We start from the raw sequence: 21,785 nt of genomic DNA on the forward strand, positions 1-21,785 counted from the left end.
AGGCGGGGCGTGTCTGAGAAGCGCCCATGCGGGACGTGTCTGAGAAGCGCCCAGGCAGGACAGACTGTGAAGCTGGCATCGGCATAATGGCTGCTTTTCTGATGTGTACTTGATTAATACTGTCTACCAACTTGTCAACATGCCAACCCCTCACAAATGCTATTGGTTCATAATCATCCAAAGCAGAGCTACTATTGGCTGATACAAGATGTTCTAATCAGCTCTGCTGTCACCTGGCCCTCTTGAACTCTACTGCTGTAAGGCGATGATCTGATGCTGTTGTTATTGTTTGTTGCTTTACAGGTGGAGTGGTTTCTTCAGAACAACACGCTGCAGGTTGCCCTGAACCAGAGCCTTGTGAAATTTGCTTTCTCTGATGGTACGCTATTTCATTCTCCCTAACTGCTCCTGATATTGGACCAGTTTACCAAAATGGTTTCCACCCATTATCATTTGTTGGCGTACTTAACTTGTCAGAACAAGATACCTTTATTATTTTGCAGCCAAATGGAAGTACTGTTGAGTTTTGAGAAAAGATTAAAATGCAGTTTGTATTCTGTAGCGCACACCCTTTGCATCTGTGAACACTCATAACACATGTAGAGTTACAACTTTTTGTACTTCCTTACGAGTCTGGAAATGCAGTAAAAAATGGTGGTAATCCTTTAATGCCGCTTTACTGCACTGCTGCACTACAACTTTGGCAGTGACTTGGAGGTTAATCTGCTGCCTTACCGCCAAAAAACAGCCCCCCATGGAGTCCTATGGACTGCACAAATGGTGACTAACAATCCCAGACTTGTAATTCAGAAATAATTCCGCCAGACCAAGTGCTGGTAACGGTAATCAAATTTGGTGATAGTTCAGCAGATTTACCACCGAACTACCACCAAACTCGTAATGAGAGCCTTTATTTTGCATACTGGTTTAAAATGTACAAACACCTCTTTTGCAATAAACATTCTGTAGGACTACTGGTAAATAATCCCACTTATCCCATAGGGCTGTCTCTGGCTTCCTGCGAAGAACACATTTGTAATGAATACTGCAATTGCCCTCTATAATATCAATAACTCCAGAATTCCCCAAATTCTGAAATGCAAACTATGGCTTTATCAACCACCTGACAAACTCATACCATCAGCAAATGACTCCTCACCAGGCCTAAGTTTAAGAAAGAAACTGTTGGAGGATTCATGCCACATTTATAATTTATAATTGTTCTTTTATAACGCACTTAATACCAGGAGTGGTTTCTAAGTGGAGGATGGGGGTTCGAACCTGTGTTGCGATGCGTTGTCTTGCTTTCAGGACAAACGCGTTTCCCCTGATTGTAAAGCACTGTAGGATACTACAATGAGAACCCCGCCTTTAGGAGTCCATAACAAGGCTAAAGACATCTATCTTTAATACCCAGATATTGGAGAACTCTCTCCATTGCTGGATCATTTTCCCACATAACACTTCCTGGTGGCATTCAAAGCAACAGTGTAGCTTGCGCCAAAAAACCTTAAAGGGGCTGATTCAAGGAATTTATGCGCTGAAAAACGGGGATTTGTGCGCCATTCTGACCGCAAATCCCCATTTGCGGACAGGGTTTTGCGGGCAGAATGGCGCACAAATCCCCGTTTTTCGGCGCACAAATTCAACGAATCAGCCCCATAGTGTGTTTGCAGAAAAAGCCAAAACATTTCTGAACATAACATGACCAAACATACAGAACTAAACACAATCTAAAAACGTAACATAACTAAGTCTGCTTTTATGTAGCGAAAGATAACAAACATTACTACAAAAATCGAAGAATTATATTCCTTAGCATAGCATAACTAATCATATGATAACATCTAACTATAACAACCTAACATAGCCTAACAAAACATAAAACACATAAAGGTCATAGCATAGCTTTACTTGCTTTAACGTAGCATACACAATTTAAAATAGCATAGGTTAAAAACTGTACACTATGTAGCAGAACTAAACAACAAAACTGAACAAGACGGACATATTTTAAATTAACAAGACATAACTAACGACAGCATAGGTAAGTGTAGCACAACTAGCTATGCAAATCGAAACTTAACATAAAGGAACATAACAGAACGAACCATAAGATAACTAAACCTGGCACAACTAAAGATATGGCCAAAGCAAGGCTGCTTTGGCACCAGCATACATGATCAAAGGAGGGCCACAGCAACTCGTTTGGACATTTGGATTCGTTTGACTCCAACAAGGTAGATGCAAAAATTATTCTTGTACAAATATCAAAATAAAGGAAGCACTGCTTCCATGTTTACAAACAGCTTTCGTAAAAAAACATATATATAACATCCACCAGGCCCATGACCGTATCAAAAAATAAAAGTAGCTGAAAATCACTGAAGAAGGGTGAAAAATGAAGTCTAGGAATTCCACTTCTGCATGTAGCGCCTCTCACACAGAAATGTTGTTTCCTATGGGAACGGCTTCTCCCATCCCTTGTGGGCGACTGACGATGGTCTCTTTCATTCTCGGACTAGTTCTTATCTCTGCTGGCCCTTGATATGACACATCAGAGCCATGACATCCCCTCGCAGTCTCCTTTTTTCTCAAATTAGAACAACCACAAAAGCGTGACTCTCGGCTCATGAGCTGCAACTCATGTCTCCTCTTGCCTCATATGTTGATTTCTGTTATCTCTAACATCCTTTCCCGGATACATCTTACACGATTTCCTAAATAAGCCTTTGCAGATTTTAAGTGATCTCTTTGAATTGTCTGGAAGTGCTTAAATACTAGGGGTTAACTCATTTATTGTCCCACTGGAATTCAAGCCTCTGACTTTAAGGGGGATGGGCTGGTGATAAGTCTGATTACCGATCATTCCAATTATCCCTCTGGCCTAACATCCCAGGGCTCCTTTAATGTGGCAGATGAGGGCACCCTGCTTTGCAGGCAGTAGCAAGTCAGTGCACTCATAGACAGTGTGCAGAACCTCACTTGTATTGTCCTCTCTCTATTTCCATTGTACTTTGCCCATACAGTAGTGTGACCTAACCAAATCACCACTTCAGTGATATGTGTTTATGCTTCCACTGATTGCATGCTACGTGCATTGGACTGTACACAGTACACATATGTATGTATGTCTAAATGAAGGCTCCTAAAAATAAAAAGTTAAGCATACAAATAAGAAGGAAGAAAGCTAAAATAACCCACCTTTAATATATATCACAAGAAACATTAAAATACATCCAAGCAAAAAGATGACACTTCTGGCCAGGAGTAGGATCAGTTAGAGCAGGTGAGGAGGATTGGTATACAAGGGGGTTACCATGTTTCCAAGGGTATCTAGTCTATCAATGTAATGCTTTTCCATCGAATTATTTTGCATCGCGGGGTTTGCAACGAAAAAATATGCATCGAATGCATGTTTTTTAGTGGTAAAGGGTTCATTTGTATTGTGGTGGAGTTTAAAAGGGTTAAAACGGTGGGTTGCAGGCGGGACCCCCCATTAAAAAATAAAAAAAAATCATTCGATGCAAATTATTTTGTTGCAAAAAATTCGATGGCAATGTCCCTCGATTCAAAACATTTGATGGAAAGACCATAACGCGTTTCCAAGGTGCACCTTCATGGGTGAAAATAACCAATTGCAAAAGAAGACGGTAGCGGGCTGATCTGCAGTGTGCTCACTCTTACTATTAAATCAATGAGTAGCCAAACAACAATTTAGAAATAAAATACAGATATCTGGATAGAATTTCCAAATTCAAACAAATAGAAGTAAATAATACATTTTGTTATTTTTACTTTTTTATATTTTCTGTCAATGGTATTTTACATGTAAAATGAGGAATGTTTACTTCTACGCTTTAACCTCTTCACTTTTCACTCTTGGCTATTGTTCTTGGCATATTTTCAAATAACAGATAGAAATGTAAATTGACTTGTGAATTGCCAAGCTCAACTGCCACCTCTTCATTTTTCACTCTGGGCTGTTGTTCTTGGCATATTATCAAATAACAGATAGAAATGTAAATTGTCTTGTGAATTGCAAGCTCAACTGCCACCTCTTCATTTTTCACTCTGGGCTACTGTTCTTGGCATATTATCACATAACAGATGGAAATGTAAATTGACTTGTGAATTGCAAGCTCAATTGCCACCTCTTCATTTTTCACTCTGGGCTACTGTTCTTGGCATATTATCACATAACAGATAGAAATGTAAATTGACTTGTGAATTGCAAGCTCAACTGCCACCTCTTCATTTTTCACTCTGGGCTATTGTTATTGGCATATTATCAAATAACAGATAGAAATGTAAATTGACTTGTGAATTGCCAAGCTCAACTGCCACCTCTTCATTTTTCACTCTGGGCTGTTGTTCTTGGCATATTATCAAATAACAGATGGAAATGTAAATTGACTTGTGAATTGCAAGCTCAATTGCCACCTCTTCATTTTTCACTCTGGGCTACTGTTCTTGGCATATTATCACATAACAGATAGAAATGTAAATTGACTTGTGAATTGCAAGCTCAACTGCCACCTCTTCATTTTTCACTCTGGGCTACTGTTCTTGGCATATTATCACATAACAGATAGAAATGTAAATTGACTTGTGAATTGCAAGCTCAATTGCCACCTCTTCATTTTTCACTCTGGGCTACTGTTCTTGGCATATTATCACATAACAGATGGAAATGTAAATTGACTTGTGAATTGCAAGCTCAATTGCCACCTCTTCATTTTTCACTCTGGGCTATTGTTCTTGGCATATTATCACATAATAGATAGAAATGTAAATTGACTTGTGAATTGCAAGCTCGTGTGGCAAGTGGTCAGACTAATGGCCATCGCAGACCTCCTACACTGGTTTTGTACTTTAGTGTAATGCTTTGCTCGTTATTACGCAGAGTTGACGTGTCTCTCTTTTGCTTTATAGACATGGGCACATACATGTTCAATGGATCAGGGATCATGCTGATCAGGGGAAACAGCTCCATCACGGCGACGTTTGACGGGATGGTATCGGTAAATGTGTCCAGCGCTTTTGGTATACTGAATGCAATCACTAGCCTACCCACTCAGTACATCAACAAAACATGCGGCCTTCTGGGTAAGTATTAAGATACACCCTTGTCTACATTTTAACTGACACTGAGAAAGACTAACACAACTCTGCACATTTGTATGCGGGACTCCAGATGAGAAAGTTGGCGTTGTGCTAAACCAGAGGTATGCCAAGATTTTCACAGTACAGAGTGCATCAACGAGAGGAATATTTCTCAATGGGGTTTGGTCTCTAGGACAGAAGTCAACATGTGGAGCAGCTGCTGGGTTATATAAATGTGTGTCTGTGTGTCTATTTGTATGAGATTTATAAAGCATGAATCTAGCTAGGTAACAGCAGCGCGCTGTACAAAGGGGGCGCGCGCAGCAGGTTACGAGTAGCGTGCAGGGTCAGCAGAGGAGCTGGGATGGGTAGGAGGAGCAGAAAGGGGGAGGGTTGAAAGCAGTGATCAGCGATTAGCAACATTTTCTTTGAACATCAGGTTCTTCAGGTCCTTGCAGAAGTGTAGAATGAAGGGGGTTGGCATTATCTGCACTGGTAACCGGTTCCAGAGGCATTATGCACAGCAGGAAAAGACTATCTTTAGCAGAAGGAGTAGGGTTGACATGAATTCAATAAAAGCCTTGTTGATGTAGAATAATATGGCAGCTAAATCCAACCATGTGTGCAAGAAACATAAAGGAGCTACAGGAAGACAAAGGCAAGGCGGAAGCCAGAGCGGGAGGTGGGTGTGAGGAGCTTAGAGTAAGACTAGATGAAAGATACTTTTCTTATGTACTAAAGGTGAAAGGTGACTGAAATTGAAAATAAAAAAAATAAAAAACATCTTTTCCCCAAAAAGCTTATTCAGAGGTATTTTAGTCCACTTTGGTTCACTTTTGCAAATATAAGCTATTTTATAGCAAATTGATCTTTTAATTTTAGTTGCTATATGTTTGAAATACTTTTTTTTAAAGAAAGAAAATAGATTTTTTTTTACTAAAAGAAAAATTGATAGTTAGGATGAGTTGAGTTGTTTGCTATATTCATGTGCGTGCCTAAGTTGCGTTGTTTGCTATATTCATGTGCGTGCCTAAATTGAGTTGTTTGCTATATTCTTGTGCGTGCCTAAATTGAGTTGTTTGCTATATTCATGTATGTGCCTAAGTTGAGTTGTTTGCTATATTCATGTGTGTGTCTAAATTGAGTTGTTTGCTATATTCATGTGTGTGCCTAAATTGAGTTGTTTGCTATATTCATGTATGTGCCTAAGTGTAGGTGCCTAAATTGAGTCATTTGATATATTCATGTGTGTGCCTAAGTTGAGTTGTTTGCTATATTCATGTATGTGCCTAAGTGTAGGTGCCTAAATTGAGTCATTTGATATATTCATGTGTGTGCCTAAGTTGAGTTGTTTGCTATATTCATGTGTGTGCCTAAGTTGAGTTGTTTGCTATATTCATGTGTGTGTCTAAGTTGAGTTGTTTTCTATATTCATGTGTGTGCCTAAGTTGAGATGTTTACTATATTCATGTGTGTGCCTAATTTGAGTTGTATGCTATATTCATGTGCGTGCCTAAATTGAGTTGTTTGCTATATTGATGTGCGTGCCTAAGTTGAGTTGTTTGCTATTTTCATGTGCATGCCTAATTTGAGTCATTTGCTATATTCATGTGTGTTCCTAAATTGAGTCGTTTGCTATATTCATGCATGTGCCTAAGTTGAGTCATTTTCTATATTCATGTATGTGCCTAAGTTGAGTCGTTTGCTATATTCATGTGTGTGCCTGAGTTGAGTTGTTTGCTATATTCATGTGTGTGCCTAAATTGAGTTGTTTGATATATTCATGTGTGTGCCTTAGTTGAGTTGTTTGCTATATTCTTGTGTGTGCCTAAGTTGAGTTGTTTGCTATATTCATGTGTGTGCCTAAGTTGAGTTGTTTGATATATTCATGTATGTGCCTAAGTGTATGTGCCTAAGTTGAGTTGTTTGCTATATTCATGTGTGTGCTTAAATTGAGTTGTTTGCTATATTCGTGTATGTGCCTAAGTTGAGATGTTTGCTATATTCATGTGTGTGCCTAAATTGAGTTGTTTGCTATATTCATGTGTATGCCTAAGTTGAGTTGTTTGCTATATTCATGTGTGTGCCTAAGTTGATTTGTTTGCTATATTCATCTATGTGCCTAAATTGAGTTGTTTGCTATATTCATGTGTGTGCCTAAGTTGAGTTGTTTGATATATTCATGTATGTGCCTAAGTGTATCTGCCTAAGTTGAGTTGTTTGCTATATTCATGTGTGTGCTTAAATTGAGTTGTTTGCTATATTCATGTATGTGCTTAAATTGAGTTGTTTGCTCTATTCATGTGTGTGCCTAAATTGAGTTGTTTGCTATATTCATGTGTATGCCTAAATTGAGTTGTTTGCTATATTCATGTGTGTGCCTAAGTTGGTTTGTTTGCTATATTCATCTATGTGCCTAAGTTGAGTTGTTTGCTATATTCATGTGTGTGCCTAAATTGAGTTGTTTGCTATATTCATGTATGTGCCTAAGGATGATTGATGTGCTCATGCATTTTCCTTTTGCTTTCAGGCGTGTGGAACTTCGACCCCACTGATGATTTCCGGATGCCGAATGGGACCACCATGTCCAACAACATCTCAGAGAGAGAGATCTTCGACTATGGAATGACATGTCAGTTTCCATATCGTATTTGTGTTATTTTTTATTTAAAGATTTTAAACAATACATAATGGTCATGGCACTAGATAATATATTGAAGAGGGAGTATTGTATCCCCTATTTTTTTTTTATAAATTGGGACTCGAATGACATTTTAGTCCATTTCTGTTGCACGCGGGGTACTTTTTTAAATGACTAAAAACATTGTTTGAAACCAAACATCTATTTTTACAATCAGTACTTGCACCTAGTAATCATGCAGTGTAAAGGTGCACTTTCACCAAAATGTTCCCCTACACACCAGGAAGTGTTAACAGTACAGCTCCTTCCTGTAGCACTGCTGCCTTTGTGCCAAATGATCTCAAGCTGTCTGTGGTGCTGTGTAGGTAAAGGCAGGAGTCAGCCACCTCTGTGTCAGCTGTTTACTATTTTTGGTTGCATTTCTACCCCATATTCTTTTGCTGTTGCCTCTGCTTGCCTGTTGTGGGGAGTCAAAGTGTCTGGTGCAATGCTTATCTAATTGGCTGCATACAGCGGATAACACATAATTAAGTGCCCAATTCATCAAGTTTTTTGCATGGTTAAATGTGACTTTGCACTGCTGAAAAGTGACTTTGCAATGCTGAAAAGTGACTTTGCACTGCTGACACAAACTCTAAATCACAGAACTGCGCAAAGTGTATTTTCGGGGTGCAAAGTCCATGAAAAGTCATTTTGTAGTGCAAAAATGACTATGCACTGCAAAAATACACTGCACAGTTCCATGAATCGGGGTTTGTGTCGGCAAGTCACTTTTCAGCAGTGCAAACAATTCCATGAATCGGGACCTAAGATATGATATGTTATTTATAACGCACTTAATACCCAGAAGTTTCTAAGCACAGACCCAAGGATCGAACCTGTGTTGCTCCTTGTCATCTTGCTTCCAAGGCAAGCCCGTTGCCCCTGAGCTATCCTCCCGAGACAAGTCGATAAAGCAGCCTTTACAACTAATTTCAGTCACCAACACATCCACCAAGTTAAGCATCAATTCAAAACTACAAGGATTGCTAAAAGGGTCATGGCAGAAAAGATGGGCCGGGGGTGGAGAAGAAAACCCAGGGTGTGGGTAGGAAGCCATGCTCAGGAGCAAAACAGTATATATTACATTCATTCTTTTTTTAAAATTTACAATATTTGATCTCAGCACAAAAACATTGTATTCAAATATTACATAATAGCTATTTGCAAAGAGGAGCAAGAAAGAAGAAGGAAAGAAAGATCGGAAGAAATAAAAAATTAATTAAATAAAATTAAAAAAAACACACGATCCCGCATTACTTCGCCAGTCATGAGTCAATTCAGGTCCAGCTCAAGAAATCTGCTTCATATATCCTTCAACACTTTGCATTACATTCATTTTTATGTTATTCTTGTGAGTGTCAACCAAGTACTTTAGGCTATTTGGCTGTGACGCACACAAACCATCTAAGAGCGAATGGGATTAGTGCAAGTTTAACAACGGTTGCCATATTTAATCAAAAGTGTGGAAAATACCCCTTTTTTTCAACTGAATCTTCTCTTGAGAGGCCAGTGTACCCGTTTCCACTGGCCAAACCTCAAGATCAGGGGCCCGATTCATGGAAATGTGCGCAGAAATCGCACAAGGGCCGCACGACGAGAAGGACACTGTGCGAGCCTGAGCGCATAAAAAACTGCGTGCACTGTGTTTTCTTGCAATTTACTGTGCAAAGTAACCACAAGTCACACCCGGAACGCCCGACACGCCCCCATGCAGAGCATAAACAGCCAGAATAGGTACCTTGTTATGCTTCTCGGGGTCAAATACAAGCACCCTTCAAACAGTGCCTGGGGTCCCCCGCGAGCAGGCCTGCATCTCGGGGACCCTGTAACTGTTTCACCCCGACAACATGCGTACAAAAAAAAATCGTAACTCATTTTAAACTCGGATAATCTGAATGAAAACCCCTGTAAACCATTCCTGCACCCCGCTACACTGCATACGCCAATGCCTAAGTTCGATCAGTGCCACGGTTGCATACATGCACCCCTCAAAGCGACATGTAAATCCACTTCCGTGCTGCGACTCCTGTGTGCAAGTGTCCTTACGCCTGCCTTCGGGTGGCATAGTGATCAAGGGATTTGCGTGCCCATTTCCATGTCGAGATGCTGTGCAGGTGGTTCCATGTATGTGTCGTTTGGCACAAATGTGAGTGTGCAAGGGACGTCCTAGGAGCTGTCTATTAAAACGCCTACTTTTTCACATGTTCTTCCCCATTTCTGAGTTCTGCCCCCTTTCCAGCCCTCTCTGCAAGCCACGCTCACGGTCTGCATGGTGTCTCATGCAAGGTGCTCGATGGCTCGTGGGGACGTGACGAGCCTGTGCAAACCTCGAAAAGTCCTGCACATTCGATTCCATGAATCGGTGAAGGGGAATTTGCACACAGTTTGACGCGCAAGTTCCCTATTTCCCACTCAAATTGTTCCATGAATCGGCCCCCAGGTCTACATTTGCTCTTCAAACTCTCACAAGGAGTCTTGTTGCTGCAGGATGTGCCTAGCGCCAACATTCCTGGAGCTATAAAACATCTATGAAAGCATTATCAAGTAGCCTTGGACCCATAATAACTTCAAGCCTACCAGCACAGTCGTTTCTGAATTTTCCATCCCACTGGCAACAAGCACAGAAGATGAGTAAAAGCAGTGTTGGACTCAACTGCTGCCCATCCATTCCTGTCTTCGGCATTGCCTATCTTAAGCCTTTTCACAGGCATCCAATATTTGCAAAAAATATTTTCAGCTGCACACATAACAATGTGTGCTCAATTCAGAAGCGACCTTTTGCCATATGCATCCTAAGTAGGTCTACTGGATCAGTTTGCATTGCCTATGGAAACTCTGATGGCCAGTCCTCATGCATGTCTTATGTTATTGGGCATTTGTACAGCGCCTTTTTGCCATTGGTATGATCTCAAAGCGCTGTGGGTTGAAAGCCCTCGGGGACCGTAGTCCAGTAGAGAGAGTATGGTAGTAAGTAGTGCTTGGGTGCAGTCTGTATGTGTGCAGCCAGGCCGAATTGACTTGGGGTAGCTGCATTCTAGTGGTGATGATGTGTATATATATATATATATATATATATATATATATATATATATATATATATATATATATATATATATATTGGCAAATTCTACCTTCAGGTAGCAAAATCGAGCTGCGCTCTCCACAATGCCATATTCCCCCAGTATCCACAAAAAAAGGGGGGGGGGGGAATTTAAAATCCACGCTTTCTCGTTTTCTTGTTATCTTCCTTTATTTATTTACACAGGGAAAAAACCATGGAAATTCGTTTCCACAAATAGAAAAATGACCCCGGTATGGGTCCTCCCAAGTGCAACACTCCTCCTATTTCGAGGCGTTAACGCGTTTCGCGACTGACTCGTCCCTTGCTCACAACCTCACAACAATATATATATATATATATATATATATATATATATATATATAGAGAGAGAGAGAGAGAGATATCCCCCAAAACCTTAATCCAAACTGGAATCGAAAATCAGCTTTAATAGCAAGGATGTTTTTGCAATTGGTTTCAAGCATATAGGGCACGCAAGGATGGCAGTTCTCTCTCTGGCAATATTTCTTCCCTGACACACCAATTGCAGTGATTCTACATGTCCTAAATGGGGAATTTGCAAAGGATGAGGGTGTGTGAGAGGGCTTTGTAGATGAAGAATGACTATGTGTATGTCTAGGAGTATGCACTGTCCTTAGCTCACATCTGGATTGCCATTAAGAATACTATTCACCATGACCCAAGATCAAAAAGAAAGAAGGAAACAGACATACCAGACTTGCTCCCTAAATCAGTAAATTCCCACCTCCAATGTAAAATAAAAAAAAGCTGCGAGCCACCCCTAGTCCTTTTAAAGCTAAAGCAATACCGTCCATTCACCCTCAAAAGCCCTGAGTGCTCCTGATAAATGCAATCTTGCAACACTGATTGAAAAATGGTTGTTGGATGAATGTATTGTCAGAGAAATGATACAGCAAAGAAATTAAGCCAATCAATCAATGTGCCTAGGAATAGCTCCTTGAGGAAATGCGTCTTTCCTCTTTGCCTCCTTTCTTTTTGCAATGAGCATTCAGGGTCTTGTCGTGGTTTGGTTTGGACTCAATGGTTAGGACACAGGCCAGCTGTGGAGCCTCAGAAGTAAATACAGGAAGGTTTTATTGTATGTATAGACACATGTACAGTTCCAGTTACTAGTAAGTATATTACAGGACAAGTAGTTATACAGACACACACCGGCAATCCTCACATCACCAGCTCAGGCCCCCAACTGACACACCTGGAACACTCAATCGCAACACTCACTCAACATTCTCCCGAGCTGCCAATCATGACATTCGCCAACATTCTTACATCATGCATCCTTGGCAAGCAGGACAAGACTAGGCTTACATTACAGCATGTCTATACCCATTTCCACAGAATCCATTCCTTCATACTTCCCACCACAATTGCTATTGCATTCAGAATATGCGCCCGAGGCATTGATTGTTTGGGGGGTTGGGGTTGGTGGTCATCTTTCTTGTGAAAGCACTTGCAGAAGAGCCTATTTGGACCCCATGACTCATGATGCCTGATTCCCATAAAACACTTTACAATGGCACAATCCATTGAATAATGCTTTCTAACTCAGGGCCATTGTGTTCTCATGTTTGTCCAATTCCCCAACTCCTTGTCTCTGGCAAGTTTCTTGATGTGTCCACCCAGGACTTCTTGGTGCACCCTGGCTTGGAGGCATGTGTTGTGTTAGTCCAGACTTCCACACAAAAGGGGGAGGTCCCCAGGGTCAACCATTCACATTTCATTTAATTTGTCGTATTGGCCGGCAAACTATTCTGGCACGACCCTTACTGGTAATTTAGACTGAATCTATCAGACAATACATACATAGGCATTAGATAAAAATAATTTTTGATTTTATATTTCATTCAATTCAAAGTGAAAGTTCAAAAATCCTGTCACTTCACATATGAAACATATGTCACACCATTTTCATATCTGTAGTCATAATTAATAACATCTTACAGTGAAATTTGGATAACACTTTTTGCAACATCGTAGACTAAAACATCACGAACATACATAAAACGCGGGAAACCCCGACCAGGTTTTTGGGTACTAGAACTTTTTATCAAAAATGTATATGGATTGGTCCCAAAAAGGTAAATGACCTCAATCCTATTCTGTTGGTTATATATTGCACAAGGTCTCTTTATCAACACCCTATGATGCTCGCCATAAGATCTGAACACGCATCCCAGGACTTCAAGCAGTCTTGAGGCTGTCTTACTCCCAATGGAAAGTCTTTCAATCCACTATCAAAATCCTTTAGAACCAATTCGGATTAGCAATGCTATCTTGAAGGCCATGAACCAGGTGAACCTCCCAATAGCGAGTTTGCTGACTTTGTTCCATCTCTCTTTTTTCCGCAGGGCAAGTCGTTCAAGGCAGTCTGTTCTCTTTGGCACCGCAGCACACGCAGCAGGTCAGAAGCACCTTCATGCCTGTCTTCCTCTCTGACCTGAAGACCACAAATGCATCGGAATATGCTTCGGTGTCTGCCGGCTGCAACAACAACGTCGAGTGCATCTACGACACGCTTAGCACCGGAAATGCTGCTCTGGGCAAGCAAACGCAAAGAATGGCTGCTTCCTATGTGGAAACAAAACTAACACTCAGTAAGTACACACCAGCATCCATGACTCCACGGTAGCATTTGATGTTGTAATGGAGTTACTAGATAGACCTACGGGGGGGAGAATAGGTGCAAATACAGGTGTAGAGAACTCCCCAGACCTTCTCCGCCTCTCAGAATTATTTCAGAAATCTGCACAGTCGTTCATGACCTAAAAAGAGAAAAGAGAAAAGATTCAAGCATGAGATTGTCTGGTCTGAGACACACTTTGGTTACATGTAAACACAAAGGAGTAGCCACAGTGACATCTTAGAGCCATTAGGTAGCATGTTGTGACATGACCATTGCTCCCGATGGCATCGCAATAAGTGATATTGGTAACCAGTGATAAAACAGACCAACACAATAAAGAGTCAGAAATATCAATTTTGGTTAATAAAAAACAAAACAAAAAACGAATCGAAGTCTGAATCTCAAATTACAGGAAATAAGGCAGTATTGCAGGTTTGCTTTATAATTGAAAAAAAGACAAAAAGGGTTTCAGTTATAAAAAGAATAAACAGGGGGGGTTAAGGGAGGCTTCAGGGGTCAATGAGGGAAGGGATCCGGGGGTGAAGTGGACATAGAATCTATGTTAGGTAAATGAAAATAAACGACGGTAGAAACTTTACTCACATTAACTGATATCAGCAGATTTTGACCTTTATGAAATAACAGGAGCCGATTAAAATGTCCCAGAATAAGTATTTAACTAATAACCTTTCAATCTGACCAAAGCACCTAAGAAGTCACAGCATGTGTCAAGGCAAAGCTCAGGGGTCACGCCCTCCAAGTAAAGGCTGCCCAATCATGCCAGGGAAGGTCTGGGCATCATTTGTTGGTTTGCTCTTGCCCATGCTGCCCCTCTCAGGGAAATTTCAAGAGTTGCAATTTCATGGACTCTAGTTCTCAAATCTTCTTTCAGAAACAAGGACAGTAAAAGTGTGAGGCAAAAACGGAGGAAGTAGACAGGAAGAGGCTCACTTTCAAAGATGGACCCAACTCTGACGCACTACAGACCTGGATATTTTTTTCAAAACCTTATTTTTAGGATTAACATCTTTTTAAGAAGTCTCACCTTGCCCATGTCTGACCCTTTAGTAGATTGCTCGTAATAGCTGGCTTTTCTTTTTATAGTGCTTCAAGACAATTCCCTCCGGATTTTAGGCACTGTAGTAATAGATGCTAATGTAATATTAGACAATCAATTAGCCTCTGAAAGGTACACGGCTGAATCCTCATTTTCTTTATAGAGATTTAGAGATCAAAGGTGATGCAATCAGAGGGCTGTCTGGCTGTCTTAGAATCAAAGCCGATCAGGCAAACAATGACGGCAAAGTGGAAACAACTGGCGTTTTAATGGTATTTCCAAGCACGGAAAAAAAATGTGTTCACATTTCTTAAGCAGGAACTAGATTCCAACTGCATGATCTAGTAATACATGCCAGCATACTTGATTCCATATGGGAGATGCTCTTCCTGTCTTGGTTTTAACTTTGGGATTTGTAATCCAGCATTTATAATGGGGACATCTAGGATTATAAGGACCAGAATGAAAAGTTAAAACCAGGAGTGGACTAGCATCTCCCGAATGGAATGGGGCACATTGGCATGTATGTCAATTAGGCATTTTAAATACATTTAGAAAAGCACTTTTTTAAAGTTGCATGACTTTAAAAAAGTGCATAGGTCACCTTTTTGACGAAGGCGACCAATGCATTTCCAATGTATATTTTTTATTTATTTTATTGCTCATTTATAACGCACTTAATACCAACGAGTGCTTTCTAAGCGCAGGATCGGGATTCGAACCTGTGTTGCGCCGCGTTGTCTCGCTTCCAAGACAAATGCGCCTGACATCCTCCTTGCAAACATGAGTGTCGGAGGGGTGTAGCCAACACAATGAATGACAGGCTTACTGAACCCATTTGCATGTGGGACTGCATTCCACAGAGACAGGGCCTTAGCAGGCCTCTCTTTTAGAAATGTTAAAAATAGAAGAATAGAAGAAAAAAAAGGTCCTCTTTTTGTTTGGGAGATAGCAATGCAAATGGGACAGCTGCCATTCATGCCCTTGCCATCCCACATAAAAGACATGCATAACAGGGGCAGACATCACTCGCATGCATGGCACATCCGCTTGCGCTGTTTCCACACCGGCACAGGGAAAAGCTGCCGTGTTTCAGCTACTTTTAAAGTGCAGACACATTGTGAATTCTTGATGCACTTTTAAATGAGCAGAAACGCCCCATTATGTGTGCAGCTCGCAATGGGTTTGACACACTCAGATAACTTTTGTGTATGGGGCAACTTTTTGGGTTGGGGGAAATGCACTGGCATATGTCCTAACTTGCAACAAAAAAAGAATACAGTGTTGAGAATCAGGCCCAGGTTGTTTGCTGACGATAGCCATTTCATTTGGTGTATATCTTGTGCATGGTTCATGCAGGTGGAATAAACCTGTCCACAGATCGGCTGCACTTGTGAGGCACGTGACTACATGCCTGCACCGACTGATAGGTCAAGACGATGTGCCAAGTGACTGAAAACAATGTTGGGTGTTTTTTCAGATACGTTTCCACCAGTTATAACGGGGAGCAGCTCAATACAGACTTTCCTGGGCCAGCCTGTGCAGGCAACGTACACCGCCAATGGGACAGGGGTGACGTTTACCGCCTTCAGCTCTGCAGACCTCAACCTCACAGGTAAGAGCTCATCACTGCCCTCCACACTGGCTTTTGCAATGTCGTGTCCATCATGACGTCATCTTCTAGAACTATCTCTGTCACCACTAAGTTCCTGGAGATTAGAAAAAGCCAAGTCTTTGGGCCATCCATGGAGCAATCAGGTGTTGGGCAATTTCAAGCTCAGCTATATCACATTTTGTTTTGTTCTTAATGGGCTGTGGGAGTGGGTAGGTTGCTACAATTTAATATTTTAGGGATTGTTTTAAACGTTCTTTAAAAAAGTGATTGGATGTTAATTTTGTATGTGCTTTCCAAGTATCAATCACCGGGTAGACATCACTCATTTATTTCATCATAAGAATGGGCACCGGGTTGCTTGCTGTCCAGCCATCATTGAGTTCTGCATACGTTATAAGTGTGAGCTTCAATCGGAATCAGGAGTTGACATTCCAATAACTACTTGTGAAAGTGAAGGGGGCCGGGGGGATAACGGTATAAGGCAATTGGGAAGATACATTAGACAAGGAAATCGACTGTGCCATGAGTGGAGACAGTCGAGATGCGCCATCAAGAATCGGGGAAAAGGGGGGCACAGACTATGAAAAGCCCAAGAGCAGTGCCACGCGTGCCACAATTCAATATTAAGAACTGATTAATTCTCACATTACTTGTGTATGTAAAGTATATTAAAAGGTCCAATTCCCAAAATACGACCCCGTGGTTTAAAAGGCCGCCCAGTAACCATTAAAACGAACTTCTAAATGATCATGGTCTTAATATCTCATTGGAGGACCCCAGGAGGAGGGTGATGATGCATTTTTCTAAGCTGGGAACATGATGGGTTTTGGGAACGATCACAAAGCATTTGAGGCGACAGGAACGCTACTGTGAGCAAGGCTCGTCAGCCAGCACTGCTTTCATGAACCCTGAGGTAGGAGCCATCGTTACATAAGCTATACCCTCCGTCTTTGCGTGACATTTCCTTACTCAGACAGTGGATGTTTATTTCTGCCCAGCAGTGACTTTGATCAGAAGAGGCATTCCAGAAAACCACCCCTCTCTTTCAGGGTGCTGTGAAAAATGGGCCACGTGGGGGGGCTGTCACCACCTCATGTGCAGGAGGGTGTTGGGAGTACTGGGAGTGGCCTCCTTGAGCATTGTCTGGAGTGGTACCCGCTAAAGGCTTGTGTAATGACAGGTATTGTTCTCTCTGTCTCTGCCGACGCCACAATGCTGAAGCGGCATGGAACTCCGGAGAGATAGAGGGGGGGGTTGAGAGAGAGGGGGAGACAGAGAGGGCGGAGGACCACATATGAATGAGATCCGCTTTTCCATGCAGAGAGAAGAGGCGCTCTGATTTTCTAGATAATCACCACCAACAGAGACGTCCTCACTGCCTTACCAGACCATCAACAACTACCTAATATTCAACCCATCCATGCGCATGGTCAGCAGGCAGCGATGCCATGCTGCGCGGCGGTAACTATGGTTACCATCGGTGGAAGCCTTTAGTCCATTTCTTATAGGAGGGCCGTGATGTTTTATTTCAATACGTTCCAGGAGTTTTGATCCATCAGGTAATCTTGGGGATCATAATTGCAAACCTGAGGTCCCTGGCGTTTAAACAATGGCAGCTCAAGGATTGTCAGCATAAGGGGATGTGCTTCTAAGAAAGGATTGGCCTGAGTGTTTCTCATCTGACTATCAGCAATGTCAGCCTGAGTTCATGGTGTTGGTATCTGATGTTCAACTGAACAAGTATTCCTCTTTCATCCAAGAGACTTGTTGTAGTATTTGGAGAAGGGGTCTCTACAGTTTTAAGACTCAATGTACGAGAACAACTTCTTCAAATGTTACTCTTGGCTTAATAACCTGCATTCCTGTAATGGCTTGCAAATGTACAATCTTTGCTTTCACAACTCATCTTTTGTTCCGCTCTTCAGGAAATGGGAACTTAGCCTGGACTCCGACCAGTCTAGCTGCCTTCACACTAAAGGTGGAGGCTGTGGCGTCCAACAACCTCTCTGCAATCCTGGAGCCCACCTTTGTTCTCTGTGCCTGCCAACATCTGGATCAGTGCAACTACAACAGCAGCACCCAGATCAATGCCTCATCACTCTATGTGAGTATGACTCTTCCATCATTTCACATCTGGTCGGAGGTGAGCATTGCCACCCGGGCAGGGATGTCATTTAGGGGTTGCCACGGAAAGACATCATGCATTCAGTTTCACCCAGCAAGTCCCCCTTCTTGCTTCTTTGTGTATGATTACTTGCTGTTTTTGTTTGTTTGTTTGTTTGTTTGTTTGTTTGTTTGTTTGTTTTATTATTTATATGGCACACTCGACCCGGGGGCAACTGGGTGCCTTCACATGGTAGGTTATAGGAATATTTTCAGCTTGGTTACAGCATTACAAGGCAAGGAAGTGACAGTAATAAAAGCAAAGAGTACAGAATAATTCCAGGTTACTTACAGCATCACATAGAATGGGGTTGATAGTAGTGGTGTGAAAAGGTAAAAGTGCAGATGAGATACAATAGACATTTATGCAAGAATATAAATACAAATACACAAAATGAAGGAAAGGCTTCATAGGTCGGTAGCCTAGGGGTCAGAACAGAAAAGTCTAGAATCCAGTATGTTCTATATATGGCTAGGGCTGGCAAGGTGTGTCGTCGGTGATAAGACAGTTTATAATGTTACTCCTGAATGTATAGAAGGATTGGTCTGCTCTCGTAGGAGGGGGTAGGGCGTTCAAGGCCTGGGCTGCCATGACCGGGAAGCTAGTACCCCCTGCCCTTTTTAGCTTAAATCTAGGTACCAATAGGCGTGCTGAATTGATGGTCGTAGTAGGGCGGGACGAGGAGTGTTTGTTGATTCTCTTAGAGAGGTAAATCGGGGCTGCATGGTTGAGGCATTTATGTGTGAGGGATAAGGTTTTAAGCAGGATTTTATCTTTGGTGTTGAGCCATTTGGTCTGTCTCCTCAGATGTGAAATGTGTTTGCTCTTGGGTGTACCAAGAGCGGCTCTTAAGGAATTGTTTTGCAGGGTTTGGATTTTATTGATGATGTATTTGTTGGCCCCTAAATAGAGAGTGTTTCAATAATCCAGCTTGGATAAGATAAGTGCTCTCACTAGGGTAGTACACCTTTCCTTCAATAAGAATGGTCTACATGCTCCGATCAGCTTACATGTGTAGGCTGTGGCGGATGCCCGGGAGCGGACTTGTTTATTGAGTGTGAGGCCCGAGTCTAGGTAAAAGCCCAGGGTTTTTACTACTTTTGCCACATTGATGGAGTTGCCATCAATGTTAATTCTGGCCTAGTTTATTGATGTTAGATGTGGAGTCAAGTATTAAAAACTCAGTCTTGTCATCATTCAGGCATAGGCCGTGTGTGGCCATCCATGCCTGGATGATGAGGTATATTTTATTCACCAAAGCCAGGTCCCTTTCATACTCGCCCGAGAGAAGTATGAGGATCTGGGTGTCATCTGCCTAGTTAGTGTAGGTGACACCCAGATGATCTAGGTCATCGAACAGTGGCTTTGTGAATATATTATACAGTGTGGGGGAAACACACAAACCTTGTGGAACCCCGAAAGTTATAGGTATTGGGTCAGCTGCTGCAAGTGGTGAGAAGACTCGCATGGTCCTGTTATTGAGGAAGGATTTGATCCAGGTAATGGCACTAGGTGAGAAGCGTGTTGCTGAGGACAAGTGGTTGCAAAGAACTTGGTGGTCCACCAAGTCAAACGCAGCCGATAGGTCAAGAAGTAGCAGCAGGGCTGTTATTCTCTTGTCTTTCAGTTTGTCGATCTGTGTTTTTAGGTCTATTAGTGCTGTCTCTGTGCCGTGCTGGGGTCTGAAGCCCGATTGTCTGACTCCGGGGAGGTGATTAGACTCTAAGAAATACTGGATTTGAGAATAGGCCACTTTATCAAGAATCTTTAGTAAAATAGGCACAGTGGTGATGGGCCTGTAGTTTGTCGGGATGGAGGGATCTAGGATCTGTTTTTTCAGGAGGGGTAAGACCCAAGATTCATTTAGGCTTCAAGGGACGGTACCAGTAGTAAATGAGAAGTTGATACATTTGGTTATGAAAGGCGAGAGGTCTCTGGCCACGTCTTTGATGGTCTGTGCCAGACAGCTAGCTTCTTTGCAAATAGATGGTTTGAATGAAGGAATGACTTTTTCAACCTCGTAGATTGAGACTTGGAAAAATGTAAACTGATTAGGAGGTTTATTGGTGGCTACTGTAGCAATGCTGGGTTTGTCTATGCTAGGTAGGGTAGCTTTTTTATCAGCAATTTTGCTCTGGAGTAAGGAGATTTTATTTGGAAGAGCATTCCGTACACTTGTGCACCAAGGCTTGTCCTTGACCAGTCATCTATCTGTGGGATGGAAGCTTCCAGTTCCCCGAGGATGGTAAATAATTCCCCAGTGCTTGAGCTGGCTTTACTGATCCTCTCATTGTAAGTTTCTTGTTTGGCGCGTATAATGAATTTTTTGTAAAGGGATGTTAGGTTTGTTAAATTAATTGTATTTTCATCAGTAGGGCTGACTTTCCATAGAGCTTCAAGATTCCTTTTTGCCTTTCTCAGAGTTTTTACATAAGGCGTAAACCAAGAGTTCAGATGGGCTTTTGGTTTACTTTTCCGTAACTTAAGTGGCGCATTTGTATCAAGGGCTTTAGTCATGGCATCATGATAGGCATGTATAGGATTGTCTGGACTAGTTGAGTAATGAAGCAGGTCAAGAGTCGGTAAGATAAGTGGCATGATGATCTGCAGTGATCTTCTTTTAATCCTTGTGGGAGGGATGGTGCAATAGGCACAGCCTTCGGTTTAGTGGTAGTGGCTGGCATAGTGAACAATATCAGATAATGATTTGTCCAGATTAGGGGAGTTATAGATAGGATAGAGGTGATGCAGTTATAGTCAGGAACCCAGTCAAGGGTTCTCCCTTTGTCGTGAGTAGCTTTGATCACTCGTTGTGTGAACCCCTGTTCAGTTAGTATGTTGGCAATGGCCAAGGCTTGGTGATCATTGGGGTCCTTAAATCCTAAATTAAAATCTCCAGTCAAGGGTTCTCCCTTTGCCGTGAGTATCTTGGGTCACTCTTTGTGTGAGCCCCTGTTCAGTTAGTATGTTGGCAATGGCCAAGGCTTGGTGATCATTGGGGTCATTAAATCCTAAGTTAAAATCTCCAAGCAGGAGTATTTGGGAGGTCAACTTGGTGTTTTTGGAGAGGAGGGCAGAGAGGTCCTCTTCAAATGATCCGGTGGGAGCTGGTGGCCTGTAAATGAGATAGATGGTAAGGGTGTCATTGTCAGAGATGGGGAGTTTAGCTTTAAGTGGTTCACATGAACTCATAGTGTGAGAGGGTGTAATTCTCATGGCCAACTTGGATTTGGCGATGAGAGCGATACCACCGCCTCTGACGTTGGTTCTGTCTGCTCTAATGATTTCATAGTTGTCCGGTATAGCTAAGAGGAGAGCAGGACTGGCAGCAGCATGGAGCCAGGATTCAGTGATAGGAAGGAAGTCATAATCATCGCCACTGATCAGGTCTGCTATTTCTGTGGGGTGTGCTACTAGGGATCTGGCATAAGGCGCCT

The 21,785-nt window shown here is 42.0% G+C and overlaps 1 protein-coding gene across 1 annotated transcript in view; it reads left to right on the top strand.

Moving 5' to 3' along the window:
- Window positions 1–21,785, top strand: part of LOC138492809 (uncharacterized) — a 469,421-nt gene that overhangs the window by 222,745 nt on the left and 224,891 nt on the right. The window contains exons 47-52 of the mRNA XM_069620163.1: window positions 304–379; window positions 4,936–5,109; window positions 7,637–7,738; window positions 13,238–13,483; window positions 16,050–16,184; window positions 18,110–18,288. Of these exons, the coding sequence (XP_069476264.1) occupies window positions 304–379; window positions 4,936–5,109; window positions 7,637–7,738; window positions 13,238–13,483; window positions 16,050–16,184; window positions 18,110–18,288 (912 nt within the window). The remainder of the gene's footprint in view (window positions 1–303; window positions 380–4,935; window positions 5,110–7,636; window positions 7,739–13,237; window positions 13,484–16,049; window positions 16,185–18,109; window positions 18,289–21,785) is intronic.

Source organism: Ambystoma mexicanum, chromosome 10 (assembly GCF_040938575.1).
Source record: "Ambystoma mexicanum isolate Mex_15411 chromosome 10, UKY_AmexF1_1, whole genome shotgun sequence".
NCBI lineage: Eukaryota > Metazoa > Chordata > Amphibia > Caudata > Ambystomatidae > Ambystoma > Ambystoma mexicanum.